Source organism: Topomyia yanbarensis, chromosome 2 (genome assembly GCF_030247195.1).
Source record: "Topomyia yanbarensis strain Yona2022 chromosome 2, ASM3024719v1, whole genome shotgun sequence".
Lineage (NCBI taxonomy): Eukaryota > Metazoa > Arthropoda > Insecta > Diptera > Culicidae > Topomyia > Topomyia yanbarensis.
In genome coordinates this window covers 148,907,757-148,931,904 of record NC_080671.1, presented here as the reverse complement: position 1 = coordinate 148,931,904, position 24,148 = coordinate 148,907,757, and the positions used below count along the sequence as shown (strand labels likewise).

General features: G+C 37.9%; 1 protein-coding gene across 1 annotated transcript in view; it reads left to right on the top strand.

The window, feature by feature from the left end:
• Positions 1 to 24,148, top strand: part of LOC131681700 (protein naked cuticle homolog) — a 186,557-nt gene that overhangs the window by 149,811 nt on the left and 12,598 nt on the right. The window contains exon 2 of the mRNA XM_058962672.1: positions 7,359 to 7,690. Coding sequence (XP_058818655.1) covers positions 7,359 to 7,690 — 332 coding nt within the window. The remainder of the gene's footprint in view (positions 1 to 7,358; positions 7,691 to 24,148) is intronic.

Below are 24,148 nucleotides of genomic sequence, written 5' to 3'. Positions count from 1 at the left end.
GCTAGCAAAGAGCAGATGGCATCAGTGTTCCTAGATATTAAGGGGGCTTTTGATTCAGTTTCGATCAACATTCTTTCAGAGAAGCTGCACCAGCATGGTCTTTCAGCGACTTTAAACAATTTTTTACTAAACTTGTTGTCGGAAAAGCACATGCATTTTTCGCATGGTGACTTATCGACATCACGATTTAGCTACATGGGCCTTCCCCAGGGCTCATGTCTAAGCCCCCTTTTATACAATTTCTATGTCAACGACATTGATGAATGTCTTGACAATTCCTGCACGTTAAGGCAACTTGCAGACGATGGCGTGGTGTCTGTTACGGGACCCAAAGCTGTCGATCTACAAGGACCATTACAGAATACCCTGGACAATTTGTCTGCTTGGGCTATTAAGCTGGGTATCGAATTCTCCACGGAGAAAACTGAGCTAGTTGTATTTTCAAGGAAGCGTGAACCAGCACAACTACAGCTTCTATTAATGGGTCAAACTATCGCTCAGGTCTTCACAGTAAAATATCTAGGGGTCTGGTTCGACTCGAAAGGTACTTGGGGATGCCATATTCGGTATCTGAAACAGAAATGCCAACAAAGGATCAACTTTCTTCGTACAATAACCGGAACATGGTGGGGTGCCCACCCAGGAGACCTAATTAGGTTGTATCAAACAACGATACTGTCGGTAATGGAATACGGATGCTTCTGCTTTCGCTCCGCCGCGAACATACATTTCATCAAACTCGAAAGAATTCAGTATCGTTGTTTGCGTATCGCCTTAGGGTGCATGCAGTCGACCCATACGATGAGTCTCGAAGTGCTGTCGGGCGTTCTCCCGTTGAAAAATCGATTTTGGGAACTCTCATATCGATTGCTCATTCGATGCGATATCTTGAACCCGGTCGTGATTGAAAATTTCGAAAGGCTTGTTGAGCTCAATTCTCAGACCCGTTTCATGTCCCTGTACTTTGACTACATGGCGCAGAATATTAACCCTTCTTCTTACAATCCCAACCGTGTGCATTTCATAAATACTTCTGAATCTACTGTTTTCTTCGACACATCCATGAAAGACGAGATTAGTGGAATTCCGGACCACATACGACCACAAGTGGTTCCAAACATTTTTTATAATAAATTCCGAGAAGTCGACTGTTCTAAGATGTTTTATACTGACGGATCAAACCTCGAAGGATCCACTGGCTTCGGTATTTTCAATCAAAAGTTCACCGCCTCCTACAAACTCAGTGACCCTGCTTCAGTTTACGCCGCAGAACTAGCTGCCATTCAGTATACCCTTGGAGTCATTGAAACATTACCCGCAGACCATTACTTCATCGTTTCGGATAGCCTCAGTTCCATTGACGCTATTCGCTCGATGAAACAAGGCAAGCACTCCTCGTATTTTTTGGGGAAAATACGGGAGCTACTGAGTGCTTTATCTGACAACTCTTTCCAGATTACCTTGGTATGGGTCCCTTCTCATTGCTCCATTCCGGGCAATGAGAAGGCAGACTCCTTAGCTAAGGTGGGTGCCTTAGAAGGAGACGTTTACGAAAGACCAATTTGCTTCAGCGAATTTTTCAGTATTACTCATCAGAGAACCCTCGAAAGTTGGCAAACTTCGTGGAGCAGTGGAGAGCTGGGAAGGTGGCTACATTCGATAATCCCTAAGGTATCGACGAAACCTTGGTTCAAGGGGATGGATGTGGGTCGTGACTTCATTCGTGTGATGTCCCGACTCATGGCAAACCATTACACGCTGGATGCACATCTCCGGCGTATTGGGCTCGTGGATAGTGGTATCTGCGCTTGTGGCGACGGCTATCACGACATCGAGCACATTGTCTGGGCGTGCACCGAGTACAGTTCCGCCAGGTCTCGGCTAATGGATACCCTGCGGGCCCGAGGAAGACCAACCAACGTCCCGGTTCGAGATGTGCTGGCAAGCCGCGACGTTCTCTATATGTCCCTTATATACACCTTTGTGAAAACCATCAATATACAAGTCTAACTGCCCCTTGTTATCTCCTTATCATTCTCAGAACGCTCTTCCACCTGTATCAAACCATCTGTATCGAATGAGCCAACAAACACGGGACCTACGGCACGAACATAACACGCTTAACTCGAAATGTAGCCGATCCACATCTGAGCCGTACTACGAAATCGTCTGGAAAAACCCCTGCCATCTTGAGGAGGACCACCCGGCGTCCCAGTACATGATTCCCCTGATGAAGGCCACCCGAGTTTGTAATCCATCCGTTGATCTCACGATGCCTGAAACTGAAATAATTTTCTCTCCCTGCCATCTTTGTCTACCCTCCCTCCCCTGACTCTTATACCCAGAAGTAACACCCCTACCCCCCAATATCATCACGAAGCATTTAGCTCTTCTTGTCTCTTCTAGTTTTAACTATTATATTATATAATCTCGTTGAAATTGCCCAACTCTACTACCCACAAAAATAACTATAATTACGAATCTTTACAAAATTCAATCATGCCCTCTAGTTATGCCTAGTTTTAAGTTAGTCGTAAAAAATTGTCCCCCTTAATTAAACATTATTTGCTCCAATAATCTCACTGATAAAAATGTCAAACCATATTGCCACAAAAACTAAATGACCCCCCTAATCTTACGAAAACAATATTATCCCCTTGTGTAGATATATAAGATAGCTATAAAATCGCATTAGTTTCATTTTAAAAAAAATCAATATGTAATCCCCTAGTTTTAAGCAATTTAAAATGTAAAACAAAACAAAATTGGCACCTTTAAGCTAACGCAACGTGCCTTATCAAATAAACGATTTGAATAAAAAAAAAAAAATCGTCTGTTCAGTAATCCGATCTGCACCTAGTCTCTCGGAAAATATGCATTTGCACTGTTTTTAAATTCATAGCGTCAAATGATTTCACAAAGCCTTTCGCAAAAATGTTCTGTCCGTCGCCTTCAAACACCTGACTTCGAATGATATTACAGATAAATCTAACGTTAACTTATTTTTTGAAATTTCACAATACTCAATCGTTCTGTTGGTGCTCCATAACTTGCTTTGATTTTCCAAGTCGTTTGCGGAAAAAAAATTATTAGGGCCATACTTGAAATTTAATAAAAAAATAGATAAAATTTCTCTGATTGATTAGATAATTCTGCTCAAATTTCCATCGGTCTATTTCGTCCTTTCAACAAAAACTGCCTGGTCAAGTCAGCAAAACTTCTTTTGTGAGCGAACAGCAAGCTGCACTGTAACGATATGAAATATCTTATCAAATTGAAACTTTCCACAAATTTTATTTCACATGCGTAGGCCCGTAGCGCACTGTTGCAACAACTGTTGGTCGGGTTGCCCACCGACAAGGACGCCAGCCTTAGGAGAGCACTGGCATCATAATTTGCTTTACAAACTAAGTGAAGACAAATTAAGAAATAAGTCAGGATGAGTATGCCATTTCGAAGTACACACTAAATTATTGTTCGAAAATCGAACTGAAAATTGAAGCCTCCAAAGGGGCGCAAAACTGACACTCCCCCAAAAGCCCACGCCACGGCTCTGGGAATACAGCAATTTAAAGTACATACGATGCTATTCAGACTATGATGGCCTCGATCTTGACACCAAGTACAGTACATACGTCAGATAATTGTTATCCATGTTTTTTTAAAGCTAATTAAAAACTCTTGAATTTGAGTTAGTAAAATAATGGTAAAGTGCTTTTTCTTGCTTAGTTTAAGGCATTTTAATGCGATCAAATTTACATTTACACATTTACATTTACAAATTTTATTATATATTCTACATGAATATATAAAAGATCCACAGATTCAGTTAACTTATGCGGTAAGGGCTATTTAATAATCGAAACGTTAAAACGAAATCTGAGCTCAGTTTTTTATTTTTACTGTTTCGCTTGACGCTACTAGTGTCATGTTTGTATGACCCCGAAACTGAGTCATGTGCTAATCCTACCTGTTAAAAGAATCTTACATTCAAATCCTGAAGCAGAGTCACCTTAAGTAAAAAATAAATAATCCGTAAACTAAGAAATTACATCGGTGATTTGTTTTCTAAATGACAAAAACTCATATAGAGGCCAAGCTACCACCACACATGCACGGTTCGTCACGTTATATGGAAGCCCACCTCAAAGCTAAATGCAGCGCATTTGTCGAAGAAAGCAAATCACGCAAACTGACAACCGCTAAACTGTCATTTCCCCGGTTTGTCAAATAGGATGGAGGCAACGATATTAATTGAAACCAGCACGAAGCGCTGTTTTTGCCACAGTTCGGCCAAGTGTCGTCTGATGTCGCCGGCGAGGGGCGTGTGTTAATTTCAAAGCAAATATTTCCCACCATACCATCGTTTGATATACTCCGAAGCGCGCTCGGTACCTTGCTAATGGTTCAGCTTGCGCGTCTCGCTCGAAACAGAGGCATAGACGCGCGGAAAGACAAACACTTTTTGGTGGTTTGCATTTCAGCGAAACGCCTTTCCTCATAAGTAATTATTGGAGCGCTTTGAACTGAGCGCTCGATATCGGCCGAAATTGCGATGGGTTTCTTTGATCTTTCGCGTGATCTTCCCGGCGATCTTCGCTTCGTCGACTCGAATAACACTAAGACTTGATCCCTTTTTGGGGCGGGGAGGATTTCGTCAAGCGGGCGTAAAAAGTAGCGCGAATGGGGCGTCAAATGCCTTTCGAGTAAGAAGATCAAAGTCACGCCAAGCATGTCTACAATTTTTCATTTGATGTTCTAATTCCGGAGGAAGCCAAGCGCAAAACACAGCTGAATAGACAGATACACCGATAGGAGATAGCCGCCTACCGTCTGCCATACTTTTACTCAAGCAGTTGTTTGCAGCGTCTATGTAAGCATTTACTACCGCTCTGAATTTCGTCTGCAATCAAAGAGGAAAACTCACAACAAAGAGAATATCGGGCTTAAGTGGATCAAAGGCATCGCGTTCGTGTATGTGATCTGACGGGAATCCGGATATTGGATACTGACGACAAGAAAGAGTTCATGGGATTTTGCAGCTGCTTCTACGCCCACCCGTCAGACATCAGAAACGCCAAAGTTTTGACAGTAGTGCAGTGCGGAAGCTCACGGATGTTTCCCCTCGATTATTTCCGGCTGGTTGAAAAGTTTTCGATAGTGCTTTTAAATAAATTGGTTTTTCCTTTCCAATGGAGTGACGAAAAACAAGTAACGGTGAGTTTTGTTTGCGTATGAGAGGTACAGAGAGGCTCGTAAATCATTTGGAAGCGTAGTGTTTTTTTTCGGTTTGATTTCTATACAAATTGTATTTGGCGGGATAGGGGAAAGTACACTACTATGGAAACTGGTTTTGATTTGCCGTAGATGAGTTGGCAATCGCTTGAGATTCATTCTCCCCTGCATCTTCCGCGCAAAGTTATCCATGATGTGCTGTCTGATTACAGCACTTGCTCGTAGGAATTTGCTCCTCATGGGTGCGTAGCGTAGTTTGTTTAATAGTTATATACGGAATAGGCCTTTCGATCCGCATCCTCACTACAAACCTACAACCTTTCTGAATACCCAGGAGAAAGTTCCTCAAGTATAAGGTGTAACGGATTCTACTTCTCAGTGCTGTGACATGCAATTGCAATTAACTCAGGTGGTGTACGCGGTGATAAGTCATGTAGCCTTACCTCTATATAGCCATTTTCTGTATATACGAGAATTCTAACAACCAAAGTTGTTACTTTCAACCACGTGTTTTGAGTTATTCAGCAAAACGATTCGTTCGACTTGGACAAACATGTTGAATTATATCAATACTGCATTGCGGAGATGATGGTACTGAAGATAGTCGACTTCCTTGAGCCAAAGCTGCTCGGTCTTATCGAACAAAATTTAGACAATAAAAAATTGCGAACATATCCTACTTTTTGGAAACCCAGGTGGATATAAAAATTAATAAAAATTATCCAACAATCTTGAGCATTCTTTTTGGATCTGGCAGAACCAGAACTAAATATTCAGTTATATGCCACTGTCTGGATCCAAAATAGATACCAATTTCTTCCGTCACTGGTGCAGACAGACCAGCAGTCTGATGCGGAATTTAGAAATATATGAAACCGTAAGTATACTTTCTGCTTCGCCCACATTTAATAGCGAGCACTCAAAAAAGAAGAATACTTCGAAAACGTCGTTCTTTATCTTTCAAAGCAAAGAATCGCCTAATGGCCGTTTGTACCGCTCACGAATGACTGATCCATTCTGCTTTGATCTTTTAGCACGCCTTGCGACGACATCAGCGCTCCAACTGTTTTAACCCTTGGTTGCCAATTGAGTAGAAAATATGGTAATCAAGTTAAATCCGGTTTCGAATTTACCAAATGACATAGATTAGTATCAGAAAAGAGGATGACGGAATTTGGAAAAAACCTACAGAACAACCATGAAAAAACATGCTTATTGCACTTATTGCAATCAAATAACCAGTATCAGGGTTAACCGACAATAAGTGATCATTCTTTCCTGTAGTATTTTGCCCTGGCTCTCGGAAGCCGCACATCGGCTGTGTTTCTGCTTTTAATGATCTTTTCCACTTATGATGTTCGAATCGTTTCGAACTGAACATGTGAGGTGTGCGCTTTTCTTTTCGTTTTTTTTTGCTTGATCACTCATAGTGTGATCATAATGGCACGGCTCATCTCTTTTTTCCGTAGCATATTGCCACATGGTTTAATAGTACCACATTTATCACCAAAGGAAAGTCACAATAAAAAAAAGATTGCCGGCCGCGGTGAAACTGGTTAGGTTCGGCATGAGCTAAGGAAAAACATGTTATTTTTATGGTTTTTTTGCTCGTTTCTCATTTACTCTCACCGAGCAACACCGTGAAAAGAATGACGTAGGTTTTTGAATATTATGAACTGAAAATTGATGAAACAATCGACGGGATTTTTCCGATAAACAAATGGAACTTGTTGGTGCAGTCGGAGCGTCCCATATAGTTTGAACACCTGTTCAACTTAGAAGCCTGCATCGTGGTTAAAATAAACAGATTTTATCTAATAAACTTTCATCTTGAAAAATGGGTTTGTCAAAACATGTTAACACAGAAACTCCGTCAGCCCCCTGCTAAGATATTACTCTTGTCATTATTATTGATTGCCAATCGAAGCCCCTCTTGCGGTGCTGACTAGCTGGTCACGAGAAACGATATCTCCTGCCAAATCGACACTCCTTATATGTTTACCGCAAGTAATCGCTGTTCGCGCCACTGTTCACAAAATGATCCGTAATTTATCAACTCAACTGGCCGGTGATCTCGATCACTAATCACTGACTTTTTCTCTTCTCTTTCTGTCTCACTACAGTACTCCAGGAATGTGCGACCGATTCGGAGGAGCTGATCTACCCCGTCCGAGCCCCGTCCGCCTGTAGTGCACCGCCGGATCTGTTGCTGACTAGCGACCGGGAGCAGATGATGAAAGTGAAAAGTTCCAAGCAGCAATCGCACAACGCGCAGCAGACGCAATCGTCACATCATCAATCATCGCAGCAGCAGCAACAAAATGTTAACCATCACCATCATAAGACGTCTCCGCAGCAGCAACCGCACCAGCAGCATACCAAGGACACCTCGTTCCGCAAAAGCTCCGGCAAGGCGGCAACCGTTAAAAGCGATCCCGATAGAGTGCGATTGGAGGTACGTAGAAATGGCTATTGTCCTATTTGGTAGACCCCGGAGGCCTTTTGGTGGTGATGAATTGAGATTTTTCAAGGAATATACCCACTCAATTATTGGGTGTTAGTAAGGAGAGTGTGATGGTTAAATTTATCACCAATTATTTAAAAACAATAGACATCCAAAACCTACAGTATATGTTACTATTAATTCAATATTTTGACAGCGGTGGTGGTTAAGTCGATGGGCGTTTTCTGGAGCCAAAATTCTCCGGTTATCTCGTCTCTGTTGTGATATCTTATGACAAGTGCCATTTAGCAATATGAATATGAATATCTTGAAACGTATCAATAGTAGAAAAACAGAGAAGACAATCAATGGGTGGATATAAGTCGTATAACAACAAATGTTACAAAATTCGTTTCATTTTTCATTTTTTTCATGAAGAAGATCGGTTGAATAGTTTTTCGGTAATCGTGATCACGGAATAGCCATTTTTGATAAAACAACTTTTTAGGAAATTCGATATTAAAATTTCAAGTTACCACTGTTCTTGGTAGATGAGGTGCGCTGCAAAGCACTGTAACCTTCAATTTATTGCTAGGATCTCTATGAAATTTTGAGAAAATATTCTCATAGACTTCACTTTCACTTTCAAATAAAACTAGAATTTTTTTTCTAACCTCTGAATCCTGTAACCCCTTAACTGAAATGACCATTGCTCAACTACGCATAAGGTTTATTAGATCACATAAAAAAGCAAGTGAATGCAAATGCCGTTGATTATTATATAATAAACATAGGCGAAAGCATATGTCAGAAATTCAAGCTCAATGTTTTATAAAAGTGGTGATACCACACCACCTTGACGACATTCACAGACACTCAGTCTAGAGAGTCTGAACGATGGGCACAGATGTCGGTTGCTAAGCATTGCGTGTATCCAGTTCGTAATATATAATGATATTGCATGGATTCGAGATACGTTGTCAAAAGTATCTTCAATGTCAAGAAAAACTCGGACCCGTAGAGAAATCCTTTGAAAGCAACCAGACTTCTAGGTTGCTTAGTATCGGATTATCAGATTTGTGTCCTTAGACATCCCGACGATTTCGTAGTTTGACGCAGATGGAGATCAACAACAAACCTAGTTTCTCGTTTGATGTATACGCTCCGTGTTTATTGAATCAAACGACTGAGATGTATGGAGCAGCCTTGAGGTCTCATTAAACCATCGACTGTTGTAGTGGAAGAGAATGTAAAGAAAACAGAATGAAGAGCCAAATTTGTAAATTGATCGCTTTTAAGATCACACGGTCTAACAACCTTTAGCTCATAAGATCAGACGACGATATGTCATTCAGTTATCAAAAATTACTTTGGACATTACCTAGAAAACAAACAACCATCGAAAACTATGCAATAATTCACATGCCATTCATTATATAATGAATCATTAACTTTCAAATACCCTTAATTCAATCTCCGCTGGCAGTTTCTTTTGCAGCCAGAGTATTATATTTCAAGTATACAAAATTGATACTAACCTACGGGGATTCTCAACGACCCAAAGTGGCTTTAAATGGATCTGTGGTACAGAAAAATATTGAAAATCGCTTTGATTTAACCAAAATGGGCACACTACAAAGTTAGCAGAAACAAGTCTGTAAATTTTTGAGAAAGTTTGAGGCATTACCCGCCTGGAACACATGAATGATCGAGTTTTCCGTTACAATAGAATATGATAGAAGTAGACACGACAACTGATTTCGTCGGTTAGGTATGGTGACATTTACACGTAAAAATTCCGTTTATAAATTCATGAACAAGAACACGATTTTGCAAACTGAACGGAACGGTTCCTGGAATTATAAATAATAAACCTATTCATGACTCATACTCATGTATTCATGAAACTATTTGTGTTTCGCCAGTTGGCGCCAAAAATACACACGACGTTTTCATTCCAATGTTTGGTTGGGTTACTGTGGTTGTTCCCTTGACATGTTTAGCTTTTCTCCTGATGCTTGTTCATAATTTGAGCATACACTGGCTTGTATAAAGTATATCAAATAAATGAACCGCCATTAAAACGATATTCATGATTTTTTGAACTTTGTCGTGATTATCGTAATTTCCCATCAACTTACCGAGATATTTTCTTCGCGAGGTTCGTATCGGGTTTTGCTGACAGAGTGTTCATGGTTTCAGAATCTTAGTTATTATATACGTAAGTTCTATTCATGTTATCGTGATATTTTATTCACAAGTAGAGTGATTTGTGTTCATGATTTCAGGATCGTATCATCGATTTTCGATATTTTAGTCGCGAGTAGTGTGAGCTATGTTCATGATTTACGGATCTTAGTAACGGTTTTTGTAATTTATATGCACGCTATCGTGATATATTATTCTTGAGCTCACTTTCGAATTTGACACGTGGAGTAATGTGACTCATGTTCATGATATCAGCAGTTTTATCATGATATTGCGTAATTTCTTTTCATCTTATAGTGATATGCTATTTTTTATTAACTATCGGATATTTTACTCGGAGTAAGGATTCAATATGAACTTTATCATAAAAGTTCGATTGATTCGCGGTATCTTTTTTTGTGAACTTTATCACGAACGCGATTTGTAGCTCTATAATATAGTTTTGGTGCTCAGTGCAGTTTTCGTTTTCTGTCCAGAATAGTTCTGCTATATCTGTTATTCGCACCCATTACTAGTTGCTAGCAGCTGGATATAACTGTACGATATATCATAAAAAACGAATTTTATGAAATAAATCACGTGAAAATTTTATGACCATGTACAGAGTTGCATGGAATTAAAAATGATTAGGGATGTCTTTGATATATCACTAGCACTAAAGGTAGATCGTGAATCATGTACTAGAAATCACGGACCAGCTCATGAACAGAATATTCTATGATTTTTAAACTATTTAAAATATTATACTAGGAATCATAAACTAGTTCACGAAGACATGAACAATACCTTGATTTTGTGAACTATTTGACGAGCACGAATAATCAAAATCAGTTATGGAATTTGCATTTCGACTTCTTCTCACCAGAATCCGACACGAACTTAGTGACAGGACTAAGACGAACTAGGGGTTTGCTCAGAAACACAAATAGTGTTTTCACTTTTTTGAGTTATCGCCAATCCGACCCTTGGTTAGTTCGGTCACTTAGTTATTGTCGGATTCTAATGAAACAAAGTAACGCAAATTCCATAACGAATTTAGTTATGATTTTTGTGTTCTTCACGCGCAAACATGGCTTAAAACAGTTTTCTCCGCAATGGAGAAAACATTTTTTTACTTAAATTTGTCTCCACTAAGGAGAAATTTAGCTTAGTGCATATCGCATTGGCTTGCTGAGCCAAACCAAGTTTCGATTTAATTAATTCTCATCAATTTAATCAGAACTCCTTGCGGGACATCAGGCAGGACTAGGGGTTTGCTCAGAAACACAAAGAGTGTTTTCGTTTTTTAAAGCTAGCGTCAATCCCCTGCTACCATAGTCCGGTCACTAAATTATTGTCGGATTCTGATGAGACGAAGTCGAAAAGCAAATTCAATAACTTATTAAGTTGTAGTTTTTGTGCTCTTCACGCGCAAAAATGGTTTTAAACAATTTTCTCCTTAATGGAGAAAAAATAGCTTTTACTAAGGGAGAAATATAGCGGTAAAATATAATGAAGAGTTATGTTCTATCACTAACCATGTGGTAGACTTGGGTGCAACGCCCAACTCCTACTTAGCCGAAGGCAAAGGATTTTTCATATTTTTTTTCGATCATGTCCATATGAGGCTGCCTAGTCCGTTCTAAGTTTTAACTGATTCGCTCTAGGATACCTATCCGTCTTTAAATTTCATTTCTTTCGTTTCTCCGAAAATAGCCAAAAAAATCGATACAGAAATATAACATAGTACGACAATTCGTGGACAATTCGTCATGAATCAGTTCACGTGTGCATGCATAGTATTGTTCGATTTTGTGAACTATTTCATGAACGCGAATGGTTGACTGTCGTGGCAATTATACTAGGAATCATGTGCTAACCCACGAATACATGAAAATTATTTTAAGGTTTTGTGAGCTATTTCGCTAGTACGAATGGTCAATCGTGACTATTGCACTGGGAATAATGAACAAATTCGCGAATACATGAAAAGTATTTCATGATATTGCGAACTATTTCACGAGCACAAATGGTGAGACGTGACTAATTGGCTAGGAATCATGAATTAGTTCATGTATACATGAATAATATTTTGATTTTGGGAACTATTTCACAAGCACTGATATTGAGTCGTGACAAATATATTATAAATTAAGATTTATGATAGCTCACGATGATTGGCAGAATTTGTTCACGATAAAATATATTTTGATTTTGTGAACTAATTCACAACTACGAAAAATAGATCATATTGAAGATATAGTAAATCATGAATCAGCTCACGTCGTTTAGTCTGACTCTGAATAATATTCCTAAATCTCCAATAAAATCATATCAACCTTTGATTTTAAAAATAAAGTACATAAAGTTGTGAACTAGTCTATGTATAGAAAATCAATTTGGTAATGACATGGCGGAAATCGTGACTGAATTTCACAAAGCAAAACATATATATCCACTAATAAAAGCGTTATGCAGACGTTACTGAAGGGAAAATGAACATAATTATGAAACACGTGATTTCTGTTCAGGGTCCTGTTTTCGTAACGTAAAAACGCGATTGTGCCAGAATTTATAGCACTATTCACCATTTTGGCAACATCTTTTTCTATGTAGACACGATAATGTTCAATTTCAGGCTATCAAACCTCTTCCGAGAAGTTTATGTTAACAGGTCATCAACAACATCGTTATCGTGAATGATAAGTAGCACAGAACGAGGCTCAACGCAGATGGGGATTGTCAGAAGATAACTCATTTCAAATAACGAAAACCGTGAGCTAAACTTATCGCCCAGATGCCATTCTGAATTCATTTGCTGGTGCCGCAACATAGAAGTTGTACATAGTTTTCATTATCAATGGAACACAGACGCCAGCAAAACAATAATAAATCGCGCACGAATTGTTCAAATATATAAATCAAAACAACCGCCACTCGGAGTAGCCTACAAAAGAGAAGACCGAACGTAAATGATCGTACTAAAAGTCAGGGGCGCCGACTTCATAAAGGGGCAAGAGTAATATTTGAACAACTTCCTCTCGCACCAAAAGTAATGTGGCTAAGCATATTTAGTACCTCCAGTTTAATTTTAAATAAAAGTCAATTCTGGTAATAGCATTGACATTGTATAGAACCTTCATCAGTAATGTAGAACCAGACAGTAACTAATCAGAAGCAGTTTTGCATTATTAGTAACCTTTAACACACTTATTTTTACCGAATCTTAGCATTTTCCACATATTTTACCAAGATCTACAAAGCCGAGCACTCAGCAAACTAATCTTTTACCGATATCGCAGTAAAAGTAACGTTTGTTTTGCTGAGACTTGAAAAACAGTCAATAAATGTAACTATGCTGGGATATTAGTTTTAAAATTTTCTGATGCATTAAAAACTAACACTAATCAACAATTGTTCGTTAAAAAAATCAAACCGTTACATCAAAGCAATAAAAAGAAAACAGAGCTCAAAAGCATATTGTGTCTGCACCGCAGCGGCCACTGATAGGTGTACTGGTTTCGCTCGGTAACCGCACCATAATCGGTGATAGCACCGTGGGATCGCGTGGTGTTTTGATAGCGCAAAAATAAAATAACACCGACCAGATCAAACGAACGAAGTGAATCGAACCCAATACAATAAATAACAACACACATCAAAGCGAAACGCCATCCGGAAATATTTGATAAGGCTTGCCGCCACGTTCGCCTTCCTCCGTCTGATTTCACATTTGCCCGAGCTGTGTGTGTGCGCGTGTGTGTATGGTCACGAGCGCGAAAAAGTGGCCATCCTTTATTTTTAAAAACGAGATACGGCTACAACACCACAGTTCTGGATCAGTAATGTGCGGTGAAATTAAATGCATCCATCATCTATGAATGGCGCTGGGAAGCCATTGATAACGAGTATGAGCCCTCTCAGTGCAATAGTCAATTACGCGTCTATATATTATGGCGGTTTTCAATGGAGGTGATGGGATGAGAATTAAACGGGTGCTGGAAAATAGGTCTTATGCGGATTACGGAAGGCTGGTCATAAATTGATTGCAGGAACGTCAGATAACGTGCATGATGGGTTGCTCAATTCAGGCTCGCTCGTCACTGTTATTAATGGGCTTGTAATCAAAATTATTGATTCATTAAGTTATTGCTGTTTAAATGTATTTAGTGGAATAACCTCTATGTGGAGATATACTAATAGACATCTTAAGCTGTGTTGAGGTATAAAGTTTTAGATATTGTAGTTGTGATATGTGTATTTATATTAGCAGAAGATTTGTATTGGCACAAACAATGCAAGCTCTATTGCTGTACAATGAAAACAAAACGACAAAATAGATTGTACGACAAGGTCGCTTGCAAGAACCTGTCTCACAAACTGCCATGCACTGTAGTGTTGAATTTTTCTGACCATCTTGTACACATTCACTACTCGCATGATAGTCGGATAAGATAAACACCTTCTCGAACCAGCGAGCCAGCCGGGTGTCAAATTTTTCAGATGGGCAAAATGCTCCTCACTTTTGTACCATTGCACTCCATCATTACCATCAGCCATAACAGTCACCTTGCACCGCTGTCTGTTTCCCTCGCTATGGCCACAGGCATTTCTTAATGGATTCTCGCTGTTTTTCGTGACCATACGGCATTCACCGTCCAGATAACGAGAAGAAAGCGCGCTTTCTCGACGTACTTTTACTCTTTTTTTTTCGATTATAACGGACACGGGCTGTTATCAGTTCGATACTCCTTTTGGCTGTCCGCTGTAACACGGATTCACGCATCGGAAAACCCCCATATGAACCGGGGAAGCCATATGACTTTCCGCGCACCTCAGCCCACAAACACTGCTAATCCGTACCTTTTCAGTGCCAGTGACGGTAGGGAATAAATAGGAAATCAGCGGATTAAAGCTGTCAAAGGAGAACGCTTGCCGAACACTAATCAATCTCCATAAATAAGATTATCGCGCGGTGAGGTAAATAGCAGAAGTGAAATATGGCTCCCTAGGTAAACATATGTCCCTACTGCGAATGGATAGACGGTATGTCATGAGGCGCCTTCAGGCGCAGTCAACCACACTGTGTGGAGAGTGTTTACTTTTGGTTATCAATCTGCTGAGTGGAACGGTTGGCAATCATATCCTAGAGCCATATCACAAAGATCAACAATGGTTATTACTAAACTGAGCAGTCAAATGGTGTGCACCAAAGACGATGCTTTAAATATACGTGGAGAGAAAACAGTGGATTTGATTGCACGGTTTACCAAGTCTGCTAGTTTTGGCAACCAGGCGTTTTGTGTACAGCGAGTAACTTGTTGTTTTAATAAATGCTAGACGAATTTCTTTTGAGAAATTTTTCGCAAAATGCTCAATTGTGCAAATCAAAAACGCATTGATTCACGTAACTGAGCCTATGTAAATGTTTTTTGTTGCACTAGAGAGGATATATCGAAAATACAGTTGATGGTTAATAGCTGGCTAATATGGTTGTCGCACAGTTGGCACTTTGCTGATACCATTCAAAATAAAGCCGGTTGTCACGGCACAGATAGATACGTCTACCTTTATCAGGACACATGTTAGTGAACTCGGGTGATTCGTAGTTATTCTGCCTAAGCTCGACCCTCATTGACAGAAGGCAAAAATTAAGCCCGCACGATATTAAGCCTGTTCTAATGACCCTGCCACTTCTAGTTTTCCGATCTGTTTACTTCACATCCTTGCTCTCACTTGAGTACTATGGCTCTAAGTTTCATTTTCCCTAGCCAGTAATTTCTAGCTAATTAAATGTCGTTAAAACGTAAAAAAAATTCAAAATAAATATTTATGACGGATACCACCATAATAGGAGAAAACTAGTCGATAATGTTCAAACTTTGCATCTACCAGTTATTTAAAATGAGAGACTAGATAATCGATCAATGGCTTTGTAATTATTAAATTCATTTTTTAAATGTACTCGTACTTTATTTGTATCATAAAAGTTATTTAGTATGTATGTACATAAAGCTTATACTCGTCGTATGTAAACATAATTACTCGCATTTCTTTTTATTTCAATTTCAATACTCCCCACGAGTCACTTCCTAAATCCGTCATATTTGTTTACATTGCTCGTTTGTCACCGTTGTTTTGGGTTCGATTGGAATTTTTGACTTCAGTCTTCGCACATTTCATCTTATCATCTCTGGTGTGCAGCAGTTCTGTTAACTGTTGATTTATATCGGAAACATTTTCCTATCTGTTCACCTATAACGAAAATCTCTAACATTAAAAGAATCGAGATTTATAATATGTTAAAGAGCCTATTTTGGTCATACTATGGAGGGTCCCGCGCTATTTCAATAATTGCGTGCCCTACAATTAATTCGTTCTTAAGAACCAATATAATAACAAAAAATGGTCTGATAATGGCGAAATACTTCTGTTTGAGCGTAATGAAAAACCAAATCGAATGCTCTATTTTAGCAACAACAATTTGAGCCAATGCGCTAAACAAATACAGGTATACCTCGATTTAACATACATTTTCCGATTCAATCATGTACGTTAAATCGAATTTTATGTAAAATCGAAACACAAAAGAAATATTTGTTTTCGAATAGAATTATTTTTTTATTCATCACATGAAATATTTACAAGGGTATTACTGATTATATCCACCTAACAGTGACATAGAAACCACATATTCTCAATTAAACAATTAGATTGCTCTTCTGAACATAAACAACATATTTATCTTAACCTTGCCAAGTATTCGCCAATTCTAACAGATATTCATTTCATAAAGGTCGTCGCAAAATTTTCTCAGAATTCAGGATAACTTATAAGAATAGTCAACAAAGTTGGATTAACCATTATGTGCATGAAGAGCACAATATCTAATTTTAGTAAGTAAGAAAATTTGTGTTTCTATTTTGTCTCATCTTTATCTTGGTAGACAAACCTGTGCGTCAGATAATCGCAGAATTCAAAAAGAGAACACTACTTGAGTTCACGACCAAACGACTAGTCACGAAGTTTTGTAAGCACAGGAGTTCTACTTGCAGAAAAAAACAACCGAATCGAGCCATTGTAGCGCTATAGTTCTCCTTAAGGAAAAAGTTGGATTAAATCATTTTGTACACAAAATGATACAATACCTCAGTTTAAAAGTCGAACTCATCAGAATGAATAAGACATTTTGATTACAATACAAAAATATATAAAAAAAAGTTTAATCCTTATGTACGACGAGGAGGATCCATCTTCTTTTTTTACACATTTTATTAGCTTATTATTTATTGGATCTATCTCCTAGATTTCTATTTAAACGTGAACATTTATTCGATCATCATCTCAAATCGTACGCAAATGCCAGTACAGTTTATTCGAATCCCAATCTCTACTAACGACCATTCTCTATCCGTTGCTGTTGTTGAGAGTAATATATACAGATATACAGAATACGCAGTAGTATATGAAGAATATAATCACAATCAGTGTCGGACTAACATTGCTTTTGTGTGCTTCCTCTGTTTTGATTAAGTAATGACTGGCACCGGTATTGATTAATAAACACCGTGAGCTTGCCAGGAGTCGTACATTGAAGGAAGACTTGTATCTTCCATCTTTATCGTCTATTGCATTTTTTTGCGATCCATAATGAAGTTGTCGAGCTTACGTTCTTTCAAGCAGGAACTGTCACGACTTCATTACAAATTTCCAACAGTTTCGTAATAACTGCTACAGCCCCAATGCCTATTAGTGGGAGTCACCGTCCGCCAATATCTCGTCACCGCCCTATACCTTCCATCAACCATATCTTTCCAGTTATCTATTTTTAGCTTACACATAAAAAACCCATAAAACTATTATCAGGAAATAACTTGAACCACAAATTCGTGTATTCATTTTACTGTGCGATATCAAAATAAGAATGTTTTTGTATCTCAGAAAAAAAACGAAAATAAATTATGTTTCTTTAAGCATTGGAAGTGGATCATACAATAAAATTGATATTGATTCTTAACATTTCGTTTTAGTAACATCGACATAAAATTTTTTTGCATGTATGTTAAATCGAGGTAAAAATTACGTTAAATCGAAATACGTTAAATCGAGGGTATGTTAAATCGTGAGTATGTTAAATCGAGGTATACCTGTATGACAGATGCTACTCTAACCAACTGCTTCGAATGGGTAGAGTGATAATAGAAACAGGTCGAAAAGACGCTCGTTATTCTATTAAGGAGAGTTTCTCCTCCAAATGACCAAAAAGTAAGCAAAATTTGGAATTTTTTGTGGGCAATGAAAAAACATAGAAGGGAGCAGTTTTAGGATTCAAAATGCTAATATTTTCATCTTCATTTACACATTTTTTCAAAGCGAAAAAAAAACAAACAAAAAGGCGCCCGTGGTGACGTTAGGTGCGCGTGGAATTCCAAAACTGTATACAGTTTGCTGCCTCAGGATCGATCTGAAACACAAAACTAATAATAAGGCTCAAAAGCAATCTAAATTTATTGGAGGAATGACCAAAGAACGGGTAAATACTTCAAATTTGACGTAATGGTACGATCTCAAACTTTGAAAACGATTTCTTAGCCCTTTTTTCCACTTAAAGGTTTCACTAAAAATATTAAAATCAAAGAATTTGTAGATTTTCCAATGAAAGGTCAAAAGATTAAGTTTTTAAATTGAGCCGTTCTCAAATGAGATTATACGCAGTTTTGAAGAATCATTCTTTGAGTTGTAAAGTTTGAAGAACACTTTCAATGAATTATTCGCGGAAAAATGTCAACATTTTGTAACAATTACATGGAATTATGGATTTTGGACATCGATGAGTACGAATCTGAAGTCAGTTTTTCGAAATTCAAAATGGCCGATCCAGTATGGCGGACCCCCACTAAAAATAAGTGGTATTTCAGCCAAAATCGATTTTCAACGTGTTTGTATAGCCTTTCTATAGGAGAAAGGCAAAAAGATTTTGTGATTTATAAACACGGGTTTGAGTTAATATGTATCGAAATCAAAAACATTAAAATGGCTATTCCAATATGGCGGACTAAAATGTGACTAAAAATTTTGACCAAAATGTTTTTCATCGTTTTCTGTGGTTGTTTGATAACTCACGACTAGTTTTCCATGCCTCTACAGATCGAGCTGTGAAATACGTTCTCGAGACCTGAACACATGTACAGTGTAACGCGAAGTATTCTGGAAATGTGCATAATGTCACGAACAGGTTTGAGGCGCGCTTCTCAAACCTAGAGCGTGCCATGGCGGCCACGACGTCGTTTCGAACATTGGTCTGTAGAAACTTTTTTTGATGCGTGGGTCCAAAAACCCGCTTAACACAATATAGTAGACAAAAATACAACGAAAAATAATCAAAATTTTGAACTACAAAAATCAAATTAATGAACTACAAGTATCTTTACATCAAGATGGAGACCAAGGAGTTTTTAATCTCAGGTGATACGATTCTCAAAAACGCCGATCAGCCATATTGGTTTTAGAAACGACAGCTAACAACATTGTTTACTAGTTCTCTCCATATGTTTGCTTGGATTTCAGTGGGTAAACAAAGTCGTTCGCTGTCAATTTTCTTCCCCGCAGTCTGCTGCACACTTACCTCACTTCTCACCTAGTTACTTCCAAAGACGAATCACCTTAGAACTCTAAGCACCTTGATGGAGACTGTGAACCATTTTAACGAAGGTGTTTTTTCATCTGCCAGAAGACTAATGAATCAACCTAGATCAAAAATTCAAAGTATTTTTTGATACTGTAGAAGTTTTTTTTTCTTTCCATTTTTCCCTTTCCTTTATTGAAGAAGGAAGTATAGGATAGCTTGGAATTGCATCATATTTGTAAACATAGAGTCATAGCGAAAATTAAGGTTCAACTGAGAAAGTCCCAAAAAGAAACCATCTACAAAAGCGAAGAAAAAAGTTGTTTTGCGCACCGTTGGCGAACTCCTCATGCACCTACCTCGAATATATTGATTTATTTTTATGGAAATTGTGCACAGGGTTGTAAGTAGGGATTTGCTTACTACTTGGGTTCTGATCTTATCGGTCCAGCAGACTCTTGATGACAGGCCCGCCAAGGTGCTTCTACGTGAATTTTGGCTTTTCGTACATAAACAAACAAATGGAAAAGCAAAAGAATATTAAATTAACCGATTTTTATTTTCGACCCTCCTTACTGCGTCTTGCTATCATTGCGGACCGAATGTCGCTAGTCGTGATAATCAGATGTAGATCCTTACCGGCGAGTTTGGCATTTTTGTTGGAACCGTCCCAGCGATATTGGTGACGAAGCACCGGATCGTCTACTCGCCGTAAACGATCCTGGAAGTCACCGCAATGAGATTCCCAGGGGAACCTTTGTCTGCATGTCTTCGTTCTCGACAAATTACTGTAGAGGAGGGCTTATCTTATTTGGCTGATCCACCCCAGTGAGAACGGACGATGATTCGGATCTTTAACTTTTAGGCGGGAATGTGAGTAGCTACTTCACGATTATCGCTCCACTACGGCGATCCTGCATCACACTTGTAACTAGACCACAGGTCGGCACCTTCAGCGGATTTTTACCGCCGCACACGCGCAGTGCAGCGAACAAGTTATTCATGGCGGTAAACTATCCCGAAACTTAGGAAACTATGTCTGTTTGTTACCGTGGTATGTTATTTTTTTTGCCATTTTTTTTGTTAACCATTTTTGTTAACGACCTATTGAGTCAATTTGTCAACAGTTTTTACGGAATTTAATTAGCAAGGGACTGGAAGGTGAAGTATATTTTTCAATATTTAGAGCCATACTCAAGGGAAAGCAAAGTGTTGAAGGGAGAAAGTTTAGAAAAGCGTGGAAGGATCATATATGCAAGCTTAGAGGTCACCGGCGACTTAACTTTTTGTCTGCTACCGTAGGAGTCAGGGTCTTTTCGCATTAGAAATGCGAATCACCTGAGTCTACGACATGTCCGGACAAGCGTAAAGTAACTTGTTACTTCATGCTGTCGGTTACTTCATGTTGTATTTGCTTCAACCACGTGTTTTAGATTGATCTGACAAACGAATCTTTTTGCTTGACCTTATGTGTTAAGTGATATCAGTACGGTGTTGCGCAGGTGATGATGCTGAAGATAGGCGACTTTCGTGAGCCTTAAACTGTATGCATACGAGGCGGCTGGACAGGCGCCACAAAATATAATCACTATGGATTTTGTTCTAGCTATTCCAGCGCGGCAAGAGTAACAGCGTTGGGATGGTACAACAAAATCCATGGTGAATATTTTTTGAGCTCCGTGTCCTGTCGTCTTCTTGTGCGTACAGCTTTAAGCTCTTTTTTCACATTCAGAAAATATTCTACCTCATGAAGACTTGGAAGTATGGAACACAATTTAAAGTACACGACAAGGCAGTTGGGTCGGAGCATTGCTTTACGTCAGAAAACATAGATTAAAGGGTGTGTTTGAAAATCTCTACCACCTTCCCTCTTCCAGTTGTGCGCTTTGCTGGCAGCTCTAGCTGCTACCAAGTAACTGTTCCGACCTGCAACAAACCAAAATATTTTTTTTCTTTGATTTTTTGTTTCATTATATTTTTCTACATACCTAAAAGCCTACTGTATATTGTGGCAAAATTAGAATTTTTACATGGATGCCAAATGGTGGTATTTTAAAGGTTTTTTAATCATTTTAATTATACATCCAGCAATATCGCTTTCTAGTGTTGATGACTATATTAAATAAGACAATATTATTACAATCGTAGTTGAAGACAACCATTTGTATAACTTCAGCCTAAAACAAACCGAAAATAATAGTGTTGCTGTGCATTGCACCAACGTGTATTAAACATGTTTTAAACATTTTACACAGACTAACAGCCATAACACCATGAGGAAATTCCTTCAAAAAATATCGATCCGCGAATTTTACTAGAATACTAGCTGTACCGCGTAGTTCACTCATTTGCAAAAGGATTATCCCTCACGCTCAGGAACAATTTTTCTCTAGTGGCCTATCCCTCGTATACTTGCGCATATATCAGTGGCACCATAATCTCAAATGCGGCCATAGTCCCAACTAGAAATATATTTAAAAGGACCGTTAAAGCGGGCGAAGAATTGTTTTCGAGTGTTATGTCTGTTAGTCTGTGCATTTTATTCCAAACTTGAATAACATAAAAGTTATATTAAACGGCGAGATCCGGCAAAGTTACTAAAGCAGTATTACAAAACAAGATTTCAGCTATCCAAAAAACATTCGAACTCTTCCGGACTTGTCCGATCCACAAATTCGAAGCGATTTGAAAATATTGAAATTTTTACTAATTTGAGGTACACCGAAATGATGTAGGGCCAAATACTTTGTTTGGAAGAAAATGTATCTCTATGAATACGTGCACAGGTGTGCTTTCCCCTCTCCCTTTTCCACTGATTACATAGTATACAAAATAAAAATAAAAATCTGAACTTCAATATTTGAACACCATTTCTAATGTAAAATTGCGTGCTGAATCCGAAAATGAGGTCCAAAAAATTTACAGTAGAACAGTTTTCGAGTTACAGTGAAAAAATGAATTTTACCTTTAAATTAAAAGTACGTTCAGTAAAATCCAAATATCTTCGGTTGTAGTGCATCGATATGAAATATTATTATGTTGAATTAAAGGTAATTAAATTCACTTTCGATCGTTAGAACATTTTGTTTTAAAGCGACTACTGGTTCTGACGTCATTTACGAATCTATTGAACTTTTTCTTAATTTTTCATCATTTTCTAAAGAAAAATGAGTGTGTGATCAATATTTTCGGCAAGGTAAAGCAATCCTAAAAATTATATTTTAAGGGAAATAAAAGCCTGCTAATAACCAATGAAAATAAGCACTTGTTAGTTTGAATCTGATGTAAATTGCGAAAGTCATTCAATTTTATTGTAAAATGCCAATTTTTGTGTTTCTCTGGGTCAACTTATTGAACCGTCTCGATTCCAATTTTTTCTGGGGCTTGTTTAATAATATATAAGGGACTTTCTGTCAAAATTTTGTTAAACAAGTAAATGGAATAATTTTGAAAGAATTTGGTGTGTGGTAATATTCAAACTCGTTTATCCAAATAATTTAAGACTTCTGATAACAATAATTTCAGGCTCAATGAAATTATAAGTCATCGAATGATTGCTATGCAATACTGCGTGTAATATTTACAAGTGTATTACATAAAATAACACTCTTATGATACAAAATTCGTTGTAAACTAAACCCGCACACGTTATAAATTTCGTATTTTGAAACGCTAGCTGCTCAATTGGGTTTTGTACAATGTTAATACAAACTATACGATTCCGTAGAAATATGTGATACTACATACGTCAAGTATTATAAAATTAATAATTTGTAAAACTTTTGATTTGTGTTCTTTCCTAGAACATCTAGCAGTTCGTGTAGGACATGTATGTAGGACATCGAACAAGACTTATTTTAGGTTTAAAATCTCAAAATCTGAACTTAACAGTGATGTGAAGAACGTAGAATATGTTGTAATTGCACTTAGATGTTTTGCGCAATATATTGTAGTATGTTGAAGTTTTGTGACCCAGTACCGTAAAATCGGTACATCATAGAAGCCAATATGAATCCAATATAATTTCAAATTATAAACTTCTAGAGTTTAATAACGTAAAATAAATTGTTAGTATGTAGAACAAAACGTGACGACGTGGGTCATCATTCGTGAACCTAGTGCCCGAATTTAGCTTTTTGCACAGTCACAAGCTTCCGATGTGTGTATCAAGGCATTGTGGAGCGTGCAGTTTACAATGTGTTTTGTACATATACGATTCTATACATGTAAATATTATGCGTATTTTTTAATGCCGAATTTTTGATGACATTACTCCTCTGAGGCTGAAATTATTGTTATCAGAAGTCCTAAATCATTTGGATAAACGAGTTCGAAAATTATCCCACATTACATTCTTTCAAAATTCTTCCATTTACTTGTTTAACAGAATTCTAACAGAGAGTCCCTCATATATTATTAAACAAGCCTAGAAAAAATTGGAATCGAGACGGTTCAATAAGTTGACCCAGAGAAACACAAAAATTACCATTTTACAAAAAAATTGAATAACTTTCGCAATTTTCATCGGATTTAAACTAACAGGTGCCTATTTTCATTGTTTAAATATTAGCAGGCTTTATTTTCCCATAAAAATATAATTTTTGGGATTGCTTTATCTTGCCGGAAAATATTGACCACACGCTCATTTTTGTTCAAAA